We start from the raw sequence: 20,358 nt of genomic DNA, 5'->3' as shown, positions 1-20,358 counted from the left end.
CCCCGCTCCCCCGCTCCCCCGCTTCCCCACTCCCCCACCTCCCCACCCAAGCAAGCCCAGAGGCAGCTCCAGCTCTTGCAGGAGTCCTGTTAGTCAGACACAGCTTGCCCAGGGCAGAGCTGCTTTGGCAAAACTTGCTCTTCTCCTGCAAGATCCAAAAAGAGAACCTCAAGTCCTTTGCCAAAGTGCTGTCAACTTCACTTAAACAGGAAGGCTCCTCTCAGATGCAGGGTTAGGCTGGGCTCTACCGTGCCAGTGACTTTGGCTGGATGGAACACCCTTAAAATGCCACTACTGAGACACACGGTGCCAGCTTGAGGAGCCGTGTACGACACAGTCCTTCCAAAGAAATACAGTTGATTCAAGTTGGGGGTTTGGTTTTGTTTTATTTTCTCCCTCTACTTATAAAACCATCCATCTCTCTTCCATCACATCAGTTGATCTATCTTTGTCCAAAAACAAAAGGCTGGTACGAGGTAATATTTTTAACTTTTTAGTCACTTATTTTAACTTTTTACAGAAAAATACAGAGCTTGATTAATTTTCACAATTTGAACACACACCCATGTAAAGCCATCACACAGATCAAAAAGTAGAACCTCCCCAGAAGTCCCTTTCTTGCTTTCTCCCAGTCTCTGTCCCACTTCCAAGGGTAACTATTATGATATGAAGCCACATTTTAAATCCACTTTGGGTCAAAGAGTCTAATACAAGAGCTGAATTGGGGATTGTTTTCATTTCCTTGGTGTCTGTTTCTGTGTGTAAACATTTCTGCATTTTTATGGAACTTAGTTTGAGAGAGAAAGTTTCTATTTTCTTTAAATGTTCTATAAAATTATTCAAATCTGATCCTTCTTGATACAATTTCACAATTTCACCATCAGCTGACACCTCATTGCCCATATATCTGTCTTTAGAAGTAGCAGTTGGAAAGAGTTTGGTTTCTGTAAATCACCATTATGTGTGCCTCCAAGTGGGTGAACTTCCTACTCTATTTGGTATCTAACGTCTGATTGAGAAATATGCCTCCATCAACAATAATTTGTTTTAAAAATAAGAAAATTGAAGTGCTCCACCATTTCTATCAATCCCAGTGACTTCACAGCAACCCCAGCCCCAGCCACACCAAGAATTCCAGGAACTTCAAGTCCTTAGCATGAGAAAAGTTCTAGACTCTTATGGCAATGGATATGGAAACCAAAGGCCCCTCCCAAAGCATGTGATCATTGTGTATGGGTGCTCCGCGAGTGTCCGCACTTTTAAGTCACTGTGTGGTTAATTTTTTCCATTAACTTTTGTCATTTCTCTGGATACAGAGCCACACCACAGCTTCCCATCTGTAAGCTGCTTTCTGAAGTGTGTCGCTTGAGTTTTTGCTGTTGTCTTGCTGTGAACTTGGTCAATTTATTTACAATTGTCATGTGCTTCTGCCACATCTGCATTGTCACTGTGATGGTATTTTTTCTTTCTGTCTGTTTCTTCCACAGGAGTTTAACCAGTAACCTACCCAATGTGAACCTACCCAATGTGAACCTTCCCAAAGTACCAAATCTACCAGTTAACATCCCTCTAGGCATCCCACAAATGCCTACTTTTTCGGCACCGTCATGGATGGCTGCTATATATGATGCGGAGTGTGTATTCAGTTCACATTAGATCTCATTTAAATTTAAGTGATCTTGGCATGGATATGTATTGTTTATTTCTATACATCCTATATAACAGAGATGGAGATGGATAATTAGACATATTTTGCTGATCATACAGAGACAATATTGTTTATTTCTGGCATGCATCATGTTTGTAAGATGTTTGCTATATATACAGCACTAACAATTTGTCTTACGCCCACTGAATGCTGGAGGACTATGTTTCACTTCCTGAATTCTTTTGCAAAAGGATTCTACCCTTTTTGGCAGGTGACGTGACTTTAGGAGCTAGACATCCAAAAATAGTGGAGGAAACCTCTTTGGTGGGCTGGCCAGTCATCCCTGGCCTGATCCAAATCTAAGAAGGAAGCACACCTACCTAGAATCTGGGGTGTTTTTTTTAAATAAAAATAAAAAATTCCTAGAGAATGTTTAAACCATAAAGCATATTTCTGGTGTCAGCAAATGGCAGGATATAGTAACAGTATGTTCAGGGCTAAATGAAAATTTCTGAATGGATCAAGCCTTAGTCATATAAATGTTATGTAAAAAATATATTATGTACTTTCCAAGGTCACAGTACAATATGGTGCTTTGAGAACTAGGTAATGAGAAGTTCAATAACTCTTGAAACACAAGATTCAAACAATAAATAATTAAATTTTTGGTAGCCATATAATCTGAATATAGGGCTATGCTTTATACTCATCCACATGAATGTCAGAGTTGCACGGGCCACTTCTTGAAAGCCAGCAGTTTGGGGGAGTGAGGGTTGAGAGGCCATTTCTTCTAGCTTCAGAAATGAATCTTCTCTCCTTTTTTAGTTAGCAAGAAGATCGAGCGCCCCTAAATTCTACCTCAGGGAAATTAGAACCACGTGCATGATTTAATAAGTGAAATAAGGGTTAGCGATTCTGTACCCTTCTTTGATCCTTTTCTCAGACCACAGCTAATTACAGACCAGATAAGCTTTTTCTTGAAAGAATAAATTGGCACATTTTCAAAGAGAAGTGTTATTATCAAAGGAATAAAAAATGGTCTGAAACTGGCAGTGATGTTTTGAAATCTTAGAATCACATTCATCAAGACAGCCCTCAGCATTTTTATTTTTGCAATAATCCAGGTGGAGGATAGACCATTAAAATGACTGCACTAGCTGGCTCCTCCAAAGCTGCCTAATATTTCTACAACCTACAATTGCTCACAAGTTCACAATGAAATCATATGGTCAATGTGTCTGATTCTCTTTTAAAGGCAAATTACAACCTCCAAAAATTTATATCTAAGAAAAACTTCTAAAAAAGCACACAAATCATATTCATGCTAAGATGACTATATGAAAAAATTAGATTAGGTAGTATCTGTGAAAAATTTAAAAATATCAGAAAGCTTCTCTTATCTTCCTCTGTGCATGCTCTGTGACACTGTTTTTGAAAAGATATGAATCAAGACATTGTAATAAAGCAGATAATGGTCTCCGTTCAATTAATTAAGGCATGAGTGGGAACACATTTTGGTAACTGCTCAGCAATCAAAATAATCTTGGTGCTATTGCCTTAACATTAACAGTTTATCTTAAAAATAAAAAGAAAATATTCTTTTCCTCATGTCAAAACTTAATAATAAGCTCTTCAAGGAAAAAAAAAACCCTACAAGAATTTTTTGAAACTCTGAAACCAGATGGGTGTCAAAATGTTGTTGTAATAAATACCAATTATTGCATTCATATGTACTTAATGATTTAAAACATACAACCATGCAGTTCCAAAACGGGGCTTAGACTAGACAAAGTTGGGGTTTCTTTTTCCCAAACATAGGTTGGGGTAGGGGGAAGGCTGAACTTTCACGAAGAAACAATGCATTCCCCCACTTTTGAACAATGCTCACAGCAGTATCTGAAAAGAAGGCGTGGATTCTCAATCACCCACCAGGAAATGCCTGATTCTATATCTTTTCATAACTCCAGTTTCTTCCTTTGCCACCTTTCATTTTAAGGGCGTGTTTATATGTTACCTGCTCCTTCGTGTCAGATACATCTACGTACTGACCTCAGACTGGTCTGTCCTTGAAAACATTACCCTGTTGGTCCAGGTCGTAGGCTCCCTCTCAGCATGTCTGGACGTGTGCCCCCTCCCCGCCCTGCAGTAGCTGTGTATGCATTTATGCACTAGCTATATTTCTCTCTGAAGCATTAATTCAATGCAGCTGGCATCTGTCACAATAGAAACACCCACTCTCATCTGTTTCTATAGACGATGTCAGAACAAGTGGTAATGCATGGTGCGTTGGACATTTTATAAATTACTGTGTTAGCATTAGTGGTATGCGAGGAAGTGGGTGGGGGGGAGGACACCCCTCAGAGCTCCAAATGGGATTGTTACAAAAGAGACAGCCAGCCAGAGAAGGGCAGTAAGGTGAGAGATGGAGCATTTCTCATACACAGGCTTTTTGTAGATGCCCCAGGTAAAAGTTTCTTAGATGTCATCGTACAGAAAGGCATCAAGACCAATTTCCCCAACTGCACACAGGACTGGGTAAGGTGGTGCAACGGTAAAAGAGCTCAGGTTTTGAGCCCTAAAGCATTGACAATATCTCTTGTCCACTAACTTCCCCTGTCCCGACTCACCTCATCCTGGTGAGGACCCTGCCTATGCAATGGGCTGGACTATGAAAATTGGAACAGTAACCAAACTGAACTAGAATTTTGGAATCAAGGTATCCAGGTGTACCCCTCTTGATCTGAGTCACCCTAATTTCCTTCCAGCTCTTCAAGAGAGAAAGCAGGTCCTCGCTCACCACTTTGTTAGCACTGTCCTTTGAAAACGAAAAGTCTTGTGCAATCTCCAAGAGGCCTCCACTCTGGAGGGGAGCTGGGGAAATGCATGAAACCCTGAAGTTTAATAACTGCATGTTGCCATGTAGTTATTATCCATTGAGACTATTTCTCCCCCTGGTTCGTGGCCTTCATCTGAATCATCACATGTGTTAATGTGGTTATTACAAGAAGGCTGATTTTTACCATACACCATTCTCCTGGTTGTGATGGGGCAACACCTTCCCCAGACTTCTCACTGGTCTGGGGTAATTGGCTCAGCAAAGCGCACTAAGTCATGTATGGTAAAACTCAAAATCTGCCGGTGGAGACTCGCCCCCGCCTCCACCGCCAACACACGTTGTTTTGTATGTTGAAGCTGCTGTTTGCCTTCTAGCCCCCAGTTGTCTCTGTGTTAGTTTTTGTAGAGCCTGAGGCCAGTGGGTGACTCTCATTTTCTAATTTTTCTCCTGCCAGTAATGGGTCAGGCACCTCAGAAGATCTGTTTTGGAAACTTGACGCCCTTCAGACCTTCATTCGGGACTTGCACTGGCCTGAAGAAGAGTTTGGAAAGCACTTGGAACAACGGCTGAAGTTGATGGCAAGTGACATGATCGAATCTTGTGTCAAAAGGTAAGTATAGGTGGCTGGACAGGTTCTGCACACCTTCCCACCATACACAGACTCAGGGAAGGGTAGATGGTTGCTCTTTCAATTGGCTGTAGCTTGAAACTAATTGGAGAAGGTGATTGCTTGTTAAAGTCAGCTGGAGTAGTGGCTGTCAACGTCTAACTTCCATTCACCTGCCCTCCATCTGTCCCAAACCCAAAATAATGTGGTTGCCGATTTTTTCATGGTTGCTGGCTTCAAGAGGAAAAGATCCCTGTCCGTTCTTGTTTATATCCCTGATATCTAGCAGTGTCTGGCACAAAATACTTACCGAGTAAGTATTTGTTAAATGTATGAATGTGAGCCTGAGTGGACAATTAGAAGGGAAAAAAAGAATATGCAATTCTGGAGCTGGTGTATGCAGTATAGGTAGCAGAAATCTAATGGTTTTCTAACATTGTGAATAGGGTCTCAGCATCATCATTCATTCCATATATAAAAGATGAGCATATATGTGGGCCAACTTGTAGTTGTCTTGTCGAAAATCTAGCTGGATTTCAACAGCGGGGCATGAGACATTGAACGTTACATTTTGCCTGCATACAGATTCCCTGTTTTGTCACTGTGGCTTTTAGGACTAGGGTAGGAATGCTGTACTTGAAGTTCCCAGGCAGACTGTTCTGAGAAGGTGAGGGAAAAAAATGAGGACAACATTCATCCATTCAGCAAACATCATTTGAGCTCCTCCCACATGCCAGGCACAGGGCTAAGTTCTTGGCATACAATGAAGAATGAGAGACTGCATCCCTTTCCTCTTGGAGTGTCTCTATATCAAATATAGAAATAAAATTCCACTGAGGTGACATCATCATCATCACTCTGTCTACCCCCAGATACACATCCAAGTTCCTTTTCTAGTTCATAACTGTTGCATTATTTTTCCTCATTCAAAAAAAAAAAAATAGATCGCAAGCAGCACAGGCTACTTCAAATCTCCAGATGTTGTGTAGCTTGGTTGATGGATCGGTTGTGGGTGATGAAGGCTGGGTTTGTCTGGAAGTTCTTTGAATTTATTATTTCATATCTTGGAAGAGGAAAGGTAAAGTAATATCATCAGAACAGGAAAGCAAAAAAGCAAAAGAACGATGCAATCCCAGGTAGGTGAACAGCATCTCAGCAGGAATTGAGAAAGGAACTATGCGCTACGGAGAATCTGGGCAGGTGTTTGAGGCCACTTCCAGAAGCTTAAAGTTGTAGTGATCCAGATTTTTTAGTATTGCTCTTTTATTCTCACTCTTAGAACTGAAGGCAGGCCTACTTCTCAAACTCGAGGTCAAAATATTTCCTTAGGGTCTTGAATTCCACGATCTCCTAGATAGTCTATATCAATTTTAGGAAAAGCAAGACTTTTCCGATGGCCAAACCATTCCATAAAAAAACTTTTTTTGTGATCTGTCCTAGGGGTGAAATGCATTACAGTAAAGGCTTACCAGTTCCTAAACTGTGCACGTAATTGTACAGAAAGACATGTATGTCCTTCACTGAGAAGCCAGTCTGGGTTGGGAGCAAGAAATGGGAAGATGCTCAGAGAAAATGGAAAGATATTAGGATGTCACAGGTGGATAGGGACTCTTATCCCTTACCATGCTGTAATCATGTCTTCACGGTTCAGACACCCAAAGAGGGTGAGCTGCACAGAGCCAGGGAGTGGATCTTGTTCATTTGGAGTTCCTCACCCTCCCCAAGTCTCAGCACCATGCTTGGCACACAGTAGCTGTTAAGCAACCTTTTACTGACAGAAGTTGCTCCACTGCACATGTATGGCTGGCCTGGACACTTAAATTTCCTGATGTCCCTTTTAAATCAGCCCAAAAGCAGACAAGAGCAAAAATGAGTGGAAATATCCCCAGACCTACAGATTCAGAGAACAGAGCATGGATAAGTTCTTGGATGTCTTAATACATAGAATCTACATTAGAAGAGCCTAGAACCATTGTTTTCCTCGGTAGAACAGATTCTATAACCCTTGTTCTAGGCCAACATAGCAAGGACATTGTTTCATAGGTATAAATATGCAATGCCAAAAAGTCAATAAGGCACTCCTCATGTTTCAGTGCTGCAGAAATTTAATTCATCAATTTGACAGACATTTACAGAGCCTCTAGTCTAGTCTATATCAGGTTACCTGTGCTGAACACAAAACAAGGCATGCTGTCTTTTGCCCTCAAGGAGTCAGATGAGTTAAATGACCTCTCCTTTTCTGACTTTTTGGTCCTATAGAGCCCTCTCAGTCATATTAATTTTGCATTCAGCTTCCTCTTTTCACAGCCCTGCACTCCAAGGGCTATGAACAGTTCTCCTGTGAAAACTGAAGACGATTACTTCATTGGAAGGCAGCAATTTAGCATTTCCATTTCTCAAATTGGGCCGGAACTGGCACACAAGCCTCAGAAGATCAGCACAGGGACCTGTCCAACTCAGTCCTCATCAGGCCTCCTTTTCACAAAACCGGCAAATGATGTATTTGCAGAGTAGCTTAAAATGATCATCATGATTAGAAAGCTACTTCAGTGCACTGAGTCTTCAGAAGCCAAGATACATTTATCTTTAACATGATCATATAATATATAGGGGTGTTTTAAGGGTTTGGGTTTTTTAGGTTTTTTTTTTTTTTTCTTAAGAACTGGGCTCCCAACCTTAGAAATTATACTTGGCTTCCCTGCATGCACTCAGGGTGTGTTAGCAAGCTGGCATCCTTTCCTGAGCTAACTAGCTGTGTGGTCCTCCCATGCACTGTTAGAAAACTGCTACAAATTCTTCTTAAAGCAATGCTTTCCTGGTGGCTGCATGATCTCCAGAACTTGACAGTGAACAATGCTAAAAAGATGCATCAGACAAATGGGGCTTTAATAAAGCCATTGACTAACCAGGTGCTTTTCTTTAAAGACATTTGATGATATCACCCACTTCCCTGAAACCTTTTAAAATATAACTAGGCCCCTTTTACAATGCTGATGTCAAGGATAAGATCTTCCACCTGTATTACCAGCTGGCCATGTCAGGCTAGGCTTTTTCTATGAGTTGTTAGCACATTGCTGAGATCATAATTTGACCAATGTCAGAATTATGTTACATTCAGATTGCACCATAGCACAATTCTTGAAATTGTATATGTATATTAAGCATACATATAAAATAGTTGTATATTATGACATCTTAAATCATAAAATAATGTATTTTATTGCAAAATAATACATTGACATTGAAAACAAAACATAGTGGAAGTCCCCCAATACCACGCCTCCTGATTTCACTCCCTTCCTCAAAGGTAGCGGTCTTTAACAGCTTGATGTATTTCGTTTTTATGTCCTTTAACAAGCAAAAACAATTTTGCAGTCTTTAAAGCAATGTAATACACTTGCTGGATTTTAAATTTTTGTCTCAATTCAAAACCAGAAAGGGGAAAATTAAAACCCACAGCAATAAACGTCATTTAAGATTTTTTTCCCCACCACAAGGTTTTGAAGATTAAAAACTGCTTTGGTTTTTTGTTTGTTTGTTTTGTTTTATTAATGAAGTAATTCAAGGTAGGCAGTTGCCAATGTGAGAGAACTTACCTATGCTATACTGCTGTAATCGAGTTTTTGTGAATTCATTCATTCTCCTACAATTAAGGTTCTCCATAGCATGTAAACTATAGACAGAAATACGCCAAGCTACAGGTGTTCCGTGTACTGCCGAGAAAGGAAGGGTGTGCATGTCTGTCTCTGTGAATAGGCCTTCCTTAGTTGGGAAAGTCATTTAAAAGGGAACACATGTGAAGTCATTGTCAACTGAAACTGATTACAGCCTTCAATTTTCTTTTTCACTGACCTCTCAGAAAATATCTTCTCCACCTGCTGCCATCTGAACGCTGAATTGGTCTTTTCCTACTTTGTTTTAATAGAACCAGGATTGCATTTGAAGTTAAGCTGCAAAAAACCAGTCGATCAACAGATTTTCGAGTCCCACAGTCAATATGCACCATGTTTAATGTTATGGTTGATGCCAAAGCTCAATCAACAAAACTTTGCAGCATGGAAATGGGCCAAGAGGTAAAAAAAAAAAAAAAAAAAAAAAAATACAGATTTTTTTTTCCCTCTTCATTGATCATGTAGAAGAAAACTTCACAAATTCCTTCCATCTACCCTAGTCTGCTAGTTTCAGAAATACACTCTAACATTTGTGGATTAAGCCATGGATGAGTGTTCAGTATCTGTTTGTCAAGTAGATTTCTAAGGCATGTGCTGATGAGAATGTCAGTCACTTGGAAGTGATTCTTGGCTGGAGTTGGGGTGGCCATAAAGTTCCTCTAAGCTAAATGAAGTTTGACGACCTTATTTATTAGGCTGGTGTCTCCAACAGATCTGTGTTTGCCAGAATGAAAGTCATTTTCACATTTGAAGTGCATTTTATCACTTTGAACATCTGGACAGCAAGAGAGGCCTTTCTTGCATCAAACAACTTCCGGGATGTATAATGTTAGCTCACCCTGCTACACAATCCCCAGCCAGCAGGTTCTGAATTTCCAAAAAAAAAAAAAGAAAAAGAAAAAAAAATTTGCAGGCTTTCAATTTTCCTTAGACTGAATTGATCGTGAATCTTTCCTGACCAAAAGTTTAGTCCTTTGCTAAGTTTGCAATTCCAAAGCAGTATTTAAAATGTAAAGGAGAAGGAAACAGCAACTTGGGCTTGATTAAAGACTATCATGATCATTTTTCTCTGATGGCCTTAAGCCAGCTAGATATTCATATACCAATTTAGAATTAATTCAGAAGCATTTCTGGCAACTCTATGTTGTTGCCAATTGGCATAAATTGCTCCTAAATCAGATCTTTCGATACCAGCCTTACATGTTCAGAATTTTTACTAAATTATATTTGCTCCTTATTCGTTATTTATTTTCTCTTTCGGCACCTTCCATTTTTAAATGTGGGTTGGTGGTATTCTCTTCCTGGCAAGATCATCTTCAACCTTGTTTCCCCTACAAGTCAGCTTCCTCAGCCCCCACCGCCACCCTGGTTAACTCTGTTCCTGACTAATTTTCTTGTGGAGGACCTTTCCCTGGGGGTTACATTCTAGGCACTGGAGTCAAATTCAGGGTGCCCTTGGTTCTCTGTCCCAGCATCATGTGCTCATGTGAATATGTGAATGATCTGGGGCAGTGGGTTCTCATATTTCACTGTACATTAAACTCATCCAGAGAGCATCTGAACACCCAGATCACTGAGTCTCACCCAAGAGTTACAGATAGGTCTGGGATGTGGTCTAAGGATTGGCATTTCTGACAAGTTCCGTGGAGTTGCTGATGCTGCTGGCTGTTCCAGAGACCACACTGTGAGAACCACTGACCTGGATACTCAGTATGTAAACCTGACTTCAGGGGAAGGACTCAGGTAGGAAGGATAGCCCCCCCTTGGGGAAGACCTGGGTTCGGTGTTCAGAAACCTAGATTCTTCCCCTGGCTGAGCTGAAAGCTGGAGTTTGACAAATTACTCAGCTTCTTTGGGCCTCAGTTTCCTCATCTGTAAAATGATAGCACTATTCTAGTTTTATTCAGGCTGTTTTTAGTGGCACAATCTGTTTTTCAAACCAAATCAAGAAGGCCAGCATGTGACACAAATAAAAGAACAGCTGCTCTGGATGGAGAAGGGAGGAGGGGGCCTAGAGTCCAAGCTGCCAGGTGGCCCTCTGCTCTGCACCTCTTCACTGCCCACCACCCACCTGAGCTGCTCTGGAATATTTAAACAATCTCTTAGGCTTCATCAAGCCCACTTTAAAGGCTCTGTTCTTGGTGATCTCAAAAGTTCACTGAGATCCCTTTGAGTTCATATTTTCCAGAATCCTGTTCCTCCTTAATTTTTCTCCCCTTGGAGCTACTATTTTTAAAATTGAGATATAATTCGCATACCCATAAAATTCACCCTTTTAACATGTACAATTTAGTAGTTTTAGTGTATTCACAAAGTTATGCAGTCATCACCACAGTCAATTTTAGGACATTTTTATCACCTGAAAAACTGAGTACCCATTAATTCTCACTCCCCTCCCTTCTCCACAGCCCTAGGTAATCACCAAAATACTTTCTATCTCTAAGGATTTACCTATTCTGAACATTTCATATAAACAAAATCACACAATATGTGGCCGTTTGTGTCTGGCTTCTTTCACTCAGCACAGTGTTTTCAAGATTCATCCAGGCTGTAGCATGTATTGGTCGCTCCTTTTTATGTATTTATTGACCATTGTATATTTTCTTTAAAGAAATGCCTATTCAAAATCTTTTGCCTATTTAAAAAATTGGGTTATTTGTCTTTTTATTATTGAGTTGTAAGAGTTCTCTATATGTTCTGGATACTTGACTATTACCATATATACGATTTGCAACTATTTTCTCCCATTCTGTGGGTTTTCTATTTCATCTTCTTGATGGGATCCTTTAAAACACAACAGGTTTCTTTTAAATTAAATGAAGTCCAGTTGATCTATTTCCCCTTAAATCTTCTTGAGATGTACATTTTCACTGAGTTTTCTAAGGATGGTGCTAGGCCAGGGTGCAGAAGGGTTGATTCAACAGGACTGGTCTTGCCTTCTCCTCAGCAGCTTTTGCAGTCCCTCCCCAGCTTGATTCAATAACAGCCACGTTTCACAAGCTCCCACGTACCTGGTCAGATGGTTAAACAATTCTTCCAAACAAGCCAAGTCACTTTGATCTGGGCTTTTTTCTTTTTGAGCTGGGGGTTTAGGGAGAGTAGTGGGAGTGTGGGAGTTGCTGTCACAAACTTCACTGAGAATATAAAAAAAGGTATGGAGCCATTTCTCGGGGGAAAAAAAATACTTTCACATATTATTACTCTACAATTTCCGAGGACCTGGGGACCTCCTTGACCAAACCATAGACCCCAGTTGGAGACAGAGGATGAGAAAGAACAGGTTGATTTTTATCACAATGGTGGACCCTTCTTTTGTCTTTACCACTAATCGCTTCTGGGCCAAGGTAGAATGACCTTAGCTTGACCTCGGAGTCTGGTTTTATAGAAGAATAACTTGCCTTTTGGTTTAATCATGACATCGTATGGACTCCATACCTTAGCTGCCAAACGATGTGTCATCATTTGCTGAATGAAGAACATAGCATGCAACACACAACCTTTGGAAAGTATGTAGTTTGTTAAAATTGGGTATTAAAGTCCCCTAATTCTGGATATAAAATCAGAAAGTTGTCTTGGACTTGCAGTAACATTTTTGACATGAAACAGCAGTGTCTATTTCTTTCTAGACATTGTTCTATTTGACAAAGTAGAAAAGACTACCCATACTCTCCCCATATGACTCAACATAATTTTTTTAATGAAAACAACTGAGGCTTGTAAACATTTCTTGTTTCTCCCAAAATAGCGCGCACACACACACAAACACACACATACACACAAACACACATCTAGACTGAATATCTTTATTAAGGGCCCACCCAATAATGCATCCTAGTCTATGATTCTTATTGTAAGGCTGTTGGTTTTTTTCCCAAGCCATCTTGGAGAGGTCTATCGTGACATTTTTCCTTAGTATAATTGAATCAGAGACACTTAAATGACCAGCTGTGGGAAATGAGGCTTCTTCTTTGAATGCCAAGTGGCTGAGAACAGGTGAGAATAAAACTAGCTTGACTTAATTGTCTGTAAATATGTACTTCTTCTAAGTGGTCTAGCACAGTGGCTGTAACCTTAATCAGAACTTCAATGGAAAGTCATATGGAAATGTTTCCTCCTTGATTTTTCTCACTTTGTGGAATGGGAATATTCGTCTCCAAAGTAAAGCTGAGTTGCTAAAATGAGATTTAACAAGAATATCTGGAAACATCCTGGAACTGGGATAAGAATAGATGAAAGTCCAATGTTTTTATGTAGTTTGTATTTCTGAGTATGGGATATGAAGCCCATATTATAGGCCTAGCTACTAATACCAGCCTCCACCTGGGTCCCAACTCCCTCAACCTGCTTTAGATTAGATACTGGCCAGGTGATGAAATCTCCAATTTTAAGATCACATCCTGGATTTCATCACTGGGTAATATCACATGTAAAGACAGCTGCTGAAACATTTGTTAAGCATAGTTTGCCATCTTAAATATTTATTTTTTTCATTAAAATTTGTGAAGTACCAATGGAAGGGAAATTGTGTATTAAATAGTTTCTCACTTGGTCTAGTGTGTTTTCGTCTCATTTCCAAGGTCAGATGGTCTTAACAGAAAGACAACATACACACAATCTGTTCTATGACAAGGCAAAACGTGGAGCACAGGAAGTCAAGTGGAATGATTTTCACACAGTAATTGTGAATTTGCAACTCAGCCCATCAGAAGCAAAAGTAAACTGACCAAACTTTCCAGGCAATTGAATATTAGTAGTTCCCTCAGGATATAATTTTGGAGTATAGGGCAAATTAATCCAAGAAGGCCAGTAGAGGCCGGGCATGGTGGCTCACGCCCGTAATCCCAGCACTTTGGGAGGCCGAGGCGGGCGGATCACGAGGTCAGGAGATCGAGACCACCTTGGCCAACATGGTGAAACCCCATTTCTACTAAAAATACAAAAGAATTAGCTGGACGTGGTGGCGCACACCTGTAGTCCTAGCTACTCGGGAGGCTGAGGCAGGAGAATCGCTTGAACCCAGCAGATGGAGGTTGCAGTGAGCCAAGTGCCGTTGCACTCCAGCCTGGTGACAGAGTGGGACTCCATCTCAAAAAAAAAAAAAAAAAAAAAGCCAGCAAAGAGGACTGGAAAATGGGAAAATGGTAAAGCTCCCTCTTTGTACCATATCTGGATAGTCAATCAGACTGCAAGAGATTTTATAACAAAATTGTCTAGTGGGAATATTTGTTAATTAAAAGATGCCCCAGTGAGATATATATACCCCTTCACAGAGCTTCACATCTGCACTGAACAATATATCTCCCAAGAAGGATCAAGGAGTGAAAGCAGAGTACTCACTATTGCTCCAGAAAAGCAAGTGAATCCAATAAGTCTCATGTATCAGGGAAAACTGGCAAAAGGGATTCACGTATTCTGTAATTACTTGACTAGGAATAAGGGCTGCTTTGATATTTACCTCTTTGCTACATGATAAACAGAGTAATTATTACCCTGCTTTGCTATCTTCCCCAAAGAAGGTTTTATTTAAATTGAGGCATAATTTACATACAATAAAATATAGAGATTTTAGGTTAATTTTAGAGAAATATATATACACACGCAACCACTATGTTAATCTATTAATAATAGTAGTAGTAGTAATACTGCCACATAGCACTTCTCAGTTTCTAAACCACGTTTCCATGCATTGTTTCATTATTTGGTTAAGTGAATATGATGTCTGTATTCACAAGTTATAATTCTACCCCCACTGCAAAAACGAGGAAATAGACCAACAGAGATTGATATGCTGAAGTTTCCCCTGGGGAGAGACAGAATAATCGTATCAAAATACTTCGTTTTATAAGCAGAAAAAAAGAAATGTTCATTATAACAGAAGGGGAATGGAGATGATCATATTTGTATGGAGTGAAAGGGAGAGATAGTGGGACTGCCTGGAGGAAAATTAAGGCCAAGTTTGGCGTGGAAGAATTGAAATGGGAAGAGGTTCCCATAAACCATCATACTTCCATAAGCCGCGATGTCTCAACCGTGTCTCCTTATGAAAGGGTTTGAGGTTCCTAGCTCCTGAAGAGAAAGCTTGTTTCTCTTGGGAGAAAGAATGACATCATTAACTCCTCAGAGTGTGCGGAAAACAGTAACTCTTGTCTCTATTTGCCACTTCAGCCCAGTTTTTCAGGAGAGTGTTTCTCAGTGATGCTCTTCTGTGCTTGGGGTATTTCATATTATTTTGCACACAGCTAGCTGTTCTGATTTAGTTTACTCCCATAATTAATCAATGTGAATCATTTATAGCAATAAAAAGAAAACCTAGATGAGCGAGGCAGTCGTATGAGGAGGAAAAGTGAGCGTGTGATTCTGGATCTTATCTCAAGACCTAAAAATGAATTTGGAGCCCTGTCAATTTTCCTGAATTCTTTTGCTCTGACATCTTTCTTTGTGTTTCTAGCAAAGAATTCTGCAGATAATTTTTTTGCATTCAGCTTCAGGTTTATGCCACTTAGGAGTAAATTCCTTTTTGAATCTAGCAGTATAGCCAACATGGGTTCTGATTCAACGGGACTACAACATAGAAGCCATTAGCTGTATTGTTTTTCCTCTAATCAATTAAAATGAAACTGGAGGAGATGACTAAGTAATAAGACTGTCTCTCTCTACCCTTATCTAGTACTTGATGAACTTGAACAACTAACAATATTTGAATCACAATGACAGTTGACAAAATATTTTCACATCTAGACTCTCACTTGATCTCCAAAACAGAGACTTATGAGTCTGAAAGCATGACTACAGGAAAGGACTCGGGCACTGGTTTTTAAAATCATAATACTAGCATAGACCCACTAAAAATCTTTATACAGGGTTGGCTTTATTCCTGTTCCAAAATCAGAGTTTCATACTGGTTTCTCCCTTCTCATTGGTCCAGGATGATAGTATTATTATCTCTTTTGTTTGTTTTTTACAGATAAGGAAACTGAGTTAAATTTTCATAGGTAACATGACTTCCCAACTTTGCACTGGGACTTTATCCAGGTCTTCCAATTACAAACAAACCTCACCTATGATTCTAAATGGATTTACCTAATTCGCATCCCTTTGCTCACTCTCAATAATTCTGATTGCCAGTTATCAGAATATTAAACCGCATTACTATGGCTTATTTCCATATGTTTACATAGATTTTTGAATATTTAATTTTTATTTTCTCATGTGTCCTTTTGTCCTAATTTTTATTTGCACTGTTCCTTTTTTTTCTGTTCCTAATTAATCATCCTTCTGAAAGTTTGCTAAAACGTGGGTAAGTGCACTTTCCTTTTCAAATAACAATGTCTCGCATTGTTATTTTTTGTTAAGGAAATATGGGATAATGCAAATGGATACTAAAATGATCTAATAAATGTCAAGGAGCTGGCATGTAATATTTTGTGTTAAAATCACTTTTCCTTTTTCCCTGGCATTTACAGCAGATTTTTATTTGTGTGGGGGTTTGTTTTCACATTACTATGTAAATGTAATTGACAGGCACAGTTAGAGAAATTTAAAAACTTAGCAGTGGTCTCAGTGTAGGCTCTAATACTGGGTCTGTTTATCCATGTATGGAGAAAATGAGTGGCTTGTCACAAGGGTTCAGAAGGAGACACTTTGCTTTTATACTGAGTCAAGACTTGGAGATAAAATGAGGAGTTCTGAGGTGTTAACCCAAAGAACCTGAGGGTTTCAGAACAGTTTTTGCAAAATTAGTCACAGTGTCTTCATCAAATTCCCTTTGGAAAGGGAATCTACTACCTAAGCCACAACCCCCAGCAGTTTTCCAAAGATAATCTTTAATCTCCTGTGTTAAATTATTACAGTATCCTGCTTTGTAAGATCCAAATCAACACACTGCTGGGTCATTACGTCATTCATGTGTGCTATTTGTAAAAGTGTTTATGTGTCTACACACATTAGAAGCATCGAAAGGCTTAAGTGAGGAACAATGAACTTGGTAATATTTTTAAGAGCTTCAGATCTCTCTCCGTCAAAGAACTGGGGTCAGGATCTTACAGATATTTCTGGGACTAAGGAAATAAACTAGGTCTGCAGGCCAGGCTTTATTTATAAATTATGTTGTCTAAAAATTACTGACGGATGCAATGCCATCACCTCCCAAACATGCTAATATTTGTCTTTCTGTGTTCTTAGCATCAATACCATTCAAAAATAGACGAACTAATTGAAGAAACTGTTAAAGAAATGATAACCCTCTTGGTTGCAAAGGTAACCTCCAGCTTCAGGTGAAATGTTTCATTGTAACACTGCTTTGTTATGTCTCCATTTCCATTAAAATGTAACACGTTAAAAAGTTGAGCTGGATACTTGTGTCTCTCAGGAAACAAGATTGTACATCACCCAGCCTCAGCTCTAAATGATTTTCCGGTGATCTCCAGCCGTGTGAAGATAAATTGATGAAGTGGCATATGTTAACTTAATAAGAATTTGTCCCCAAACGTTGCGCTAGGTTGTATGGGAAATGTTTGTTTTGTTTTTCAGCACTGACAAAGTTAGATTTTTAAATACAGAAAGTTAAACGGTAATAAGGAATTCTGCCATCATGAAAACCCCTTTTCCTCTAGTTTCACATGCAGTGAGAGTCATAATAAAACATAAAAGTCAGATAAAGCTATTTCAGTCACCCTCATGAATTATAGAATTTTAACTAAGTAATGCTGAATGGGAAGACATTTATATTTGCCAGTGCTAAACTTCTGTTTCCCCCAAATTACTGATAAAATACAAATAAAAATAGATTGGATTAAATGTAGTGCTAATATGTAACGTAGAAACTGCTTTGCGCAGTTTTGGATTTTAAAAAGTGCATTTAATATTATCGCATGCTATATGCAACTCAATAATATTTTGTCACTTTGCACTTCTGTAACACTCTATATTTGCAATCACATAATAATGAAGAGAAAGCCGGATAAGTCAAATATTTCTATGTAAAGGCAATCTATTCCTTTCTCCGAAGGCGGGAACCAAATAATAGACTGCAGAAATGAACGGAGGGCTCGATCTCAGCCTTTAGGTGGTTGGGAAATGATGTGCTTTATGGTGAACAATTATGGTTTGAAATAACATTTTTTTCTTTTTTGCTGTTTTTCTAGTTCGTTACTATCTTGGAAGGAGTGCTGGCAAAATTATCCAGATATGACGAAGGGACTTTGTTTTCTTCTTTTCTGTCATTTACCGTAAGTAAATAGCTTCTTTATTTCCTGGCTTTTGTTTTAACTTTTGGTTTCGGCTTGGGAGAGGAGTTATGTTGTGTCATTTTGTTTTGGGATGGGTGTGTGTGTTAATTACAGTCAACTATTGTATAATACTAACACTATGTGAAAAGCCAAACATTTCATAAGAGCAGGTAATCCAACATCGTTTCTATTTCATTTGTAAATGTACAATATGTGTGTATTTTTACGAACACACACACACATTTCTATGTGTATGCATCCAAAGAGTTGCCTACCTAAGCCCACCTTAGCTAGCTCTGGCAAATGACTTAAAATGTGGGCCACCATTTCCTCATCTGTAAATGAGAAAAATTAATTTTAGAGTTTAAAATGAAGACCTGCACTCAGGCCTGCAAATATGTTTTATATGGTCCTCACTGTGTCAAGTATGTTCTTCTTAACTGAATTGCCTACATTTAAAAATCAGGAGAATTCACAGAAAATCCTGTATTTCTGAGGGTGCCTTGCATAGCATGCTAGGTGCACAGCAAGTCTGCTGGAGCTGTGTCTTGGGGGTCTTAGACTGCACATGTGTTTGCAGTTTCATGTAACCCCCTCCTGGCTGTTTCACTCATTCACATACCTACCTGGGCTTAGGAGCCATTTAAGTTTACAACTTCTGGGACATGTGATCTAATTATTTGCAAATTCCAAGAGGCTCTGATTCTGTGCCAGAATTGGGCAAGGCCATAGAAATGAGGTAGCTAAGGCTGGGCAGAAACCAGCCTTATTTTCTATGGATAAATGATCAATGGAGATGGTTGCTATAAATGGGCTGCTTCCGGGGCCCAGTTCTCCCACTCTTCCTGATGCTAGGCAGACACCACAGCTGCATGCTTCCCTGCCGTTTCTGACAGCAGGTTCCTGCTGGCTCTGAGACTAGCTGTTTTCCTCTGACAACACCACAGGAAAGGGAATCAATTTAGGACCCACTGCCTATGGGTCTCTAAAACAGACTTCACTGTATGAAGAATCTCCCAGATAGTGATTGAATGCCAAGACAAGGCCCAGCACAGGGTAGTGGATGCACATTATTGTCCTTGGAATCCAACAGAGCCAGGCTCAAATCCCATTGCCAATGTTAACAGCTGTGTGATCTTTAGCAAATGTCTCATCCCCTCAGAACCTCAGTTTTCTCATTTGTAAGGGAGTGCAGGGCAGATAATGTGTTCCCTAATGAGCTATCATGAAGATAATAACGTAGGCAAAAGAGCTTAGCATAGGCCTAGCTCATAATAGATTTCAATAAATGGCAACTACTATTTTTAAAAAGTAATTAATATGATTATTATAAAATGCAGACATACATGCACACAACTTCTTTCCAAATATACCCTACTTTGATCTTTCCCCAACCCATACATTAATCTTCCTGGGAAGCAAGGGAAATATAGACAGAAAACATTTGAAACAGTTTCTTCTGATATGCAGTTCTGACCTTCCCAGGTACAAGGATAGAATTCAACCCCAGAGGTGTAATGGCCGCTATCCCTGGAGCTTATTGGCAAAGGTGAGGTGGGAAGGGGATAATGACAGTAGGAATTCCATCCAATTTCACTTATAGAACCTCCTATAATGTGTCACAGCTGAAAGGAAACCTATCTAACCCACTCCTTTGACAAAGCAACCAAGGCCCAGAGAGGGGAGTGATTTGTCTAAGGTCACACAGCAATGGGCAGAGTGGGGACAGGAACCAACGTGTCCTGCCAGCTTCCCCCACCACTGAATGGCTTCCTGGAGAGAGTGGGATTCAGCTGGCAATTGCCTGGCACTGGAAGGCAGATGGGCAAATGAGTGGGGAAGATGCATAAAGAAGGATTCAGGGCACATGAGTGGGAAATATTAGACAATGTTTCATTCCTCAGTGAAGTCCTGGAAATGGTGAAAAGAAACAGAATTCAATGCAACATTTCTGGAAAGTGTTGCCCTGACACCCGTAGAAGACATTGCTTTCTTTGTGTCTTCATTTTGAGCAGCTGTTTTTGTTGCACTGGGCTTGAACCTGTGAAACCCAGGAAAGCTCCTCTACTCTTTACTGAGCAGAATTCAATCCACCAAGGGCCCCACCCTAATTACTGGCCTACCAAGAGGACTATGGGAAGGTGAGCCAGGGGCAGCGATATCAAGAACAGGGCACCAGGGAGTGTCACAGGAAGATTAGAAACAGGACAGCCAGAGCATCCTATGCAGTAGTGTTCAAACTGAAATTCCCATCCTCTCATCTCCCTTTTCAGAGACATTTTGCAGCCTCACAGCATGCCTAGCAAAGGCAGTGTTAATGCAGAACACTTCGGTGCCTGTTGCTGGGCCTGTAACTTCCCTCCTTAGTG

At 39.9% G+C, this 20,358-nt stretch overlaps 1 protein-coding gene across 6 annotated transcripts in view; it reads left to right on the top strand.

Moving 5' to 3' along the window:
* Window positions 1–20,358, top strand: part of CADPS (calcium dependent secretion activator) — a 487,405-nt gene that overhangs the window by 399,844 nt on the left and 67,203 nt on the right. For 4 of the 6 annotated variants that reach the window (XM_058437123.1, XM_058437122.1, XM_032149411.2 and 1 more), the window contains 5 exons: window positions 1,488–1,634; window positions 4,939–5,094; window positions 9,017–9,164; window positions 16,944–17,018; window positions 17,906–17,989. In XM_058437123.1, coding sequence (XP_058293106.1) covers window positions 1,488–1,634; window positions 4,939–5,094; window positions 9,017–9,164; window positions 16,944–17,018; window positions 17,906–17,989 — 610 coding nt within the window. The remainder of the gene's footprint in view (window positions 1–1,487; window positions 1,635–4,938; window positions 5,095–9,016; window positions 9,165–16,943; window positions 17,019–17,905; window positions 17,990–20,358) is intronic. The other 2 variants (XM_032149412.2, XM_058437125.1) reach the window with 1 other exon arrangement.

Source organism: Hylobates moloch, unplaced genomic scaffold, assembly GCF_009828535.3.
Source record: "Hylobates moloch isolate HMO894 unplaced genomic scaffold, HMol_V3 SCAFFOLD_4, whole genome shotgun sequence".
NCBI classification, from domain to species: Eukaryota; Metazoa; Chordata; class Mammalia; order Primates; family Hylobatidae; genus Hylobates; species Hylobates moloch.
This window is presented reverse-complemented; position numbering and strand designations above follow the sequence as displayed.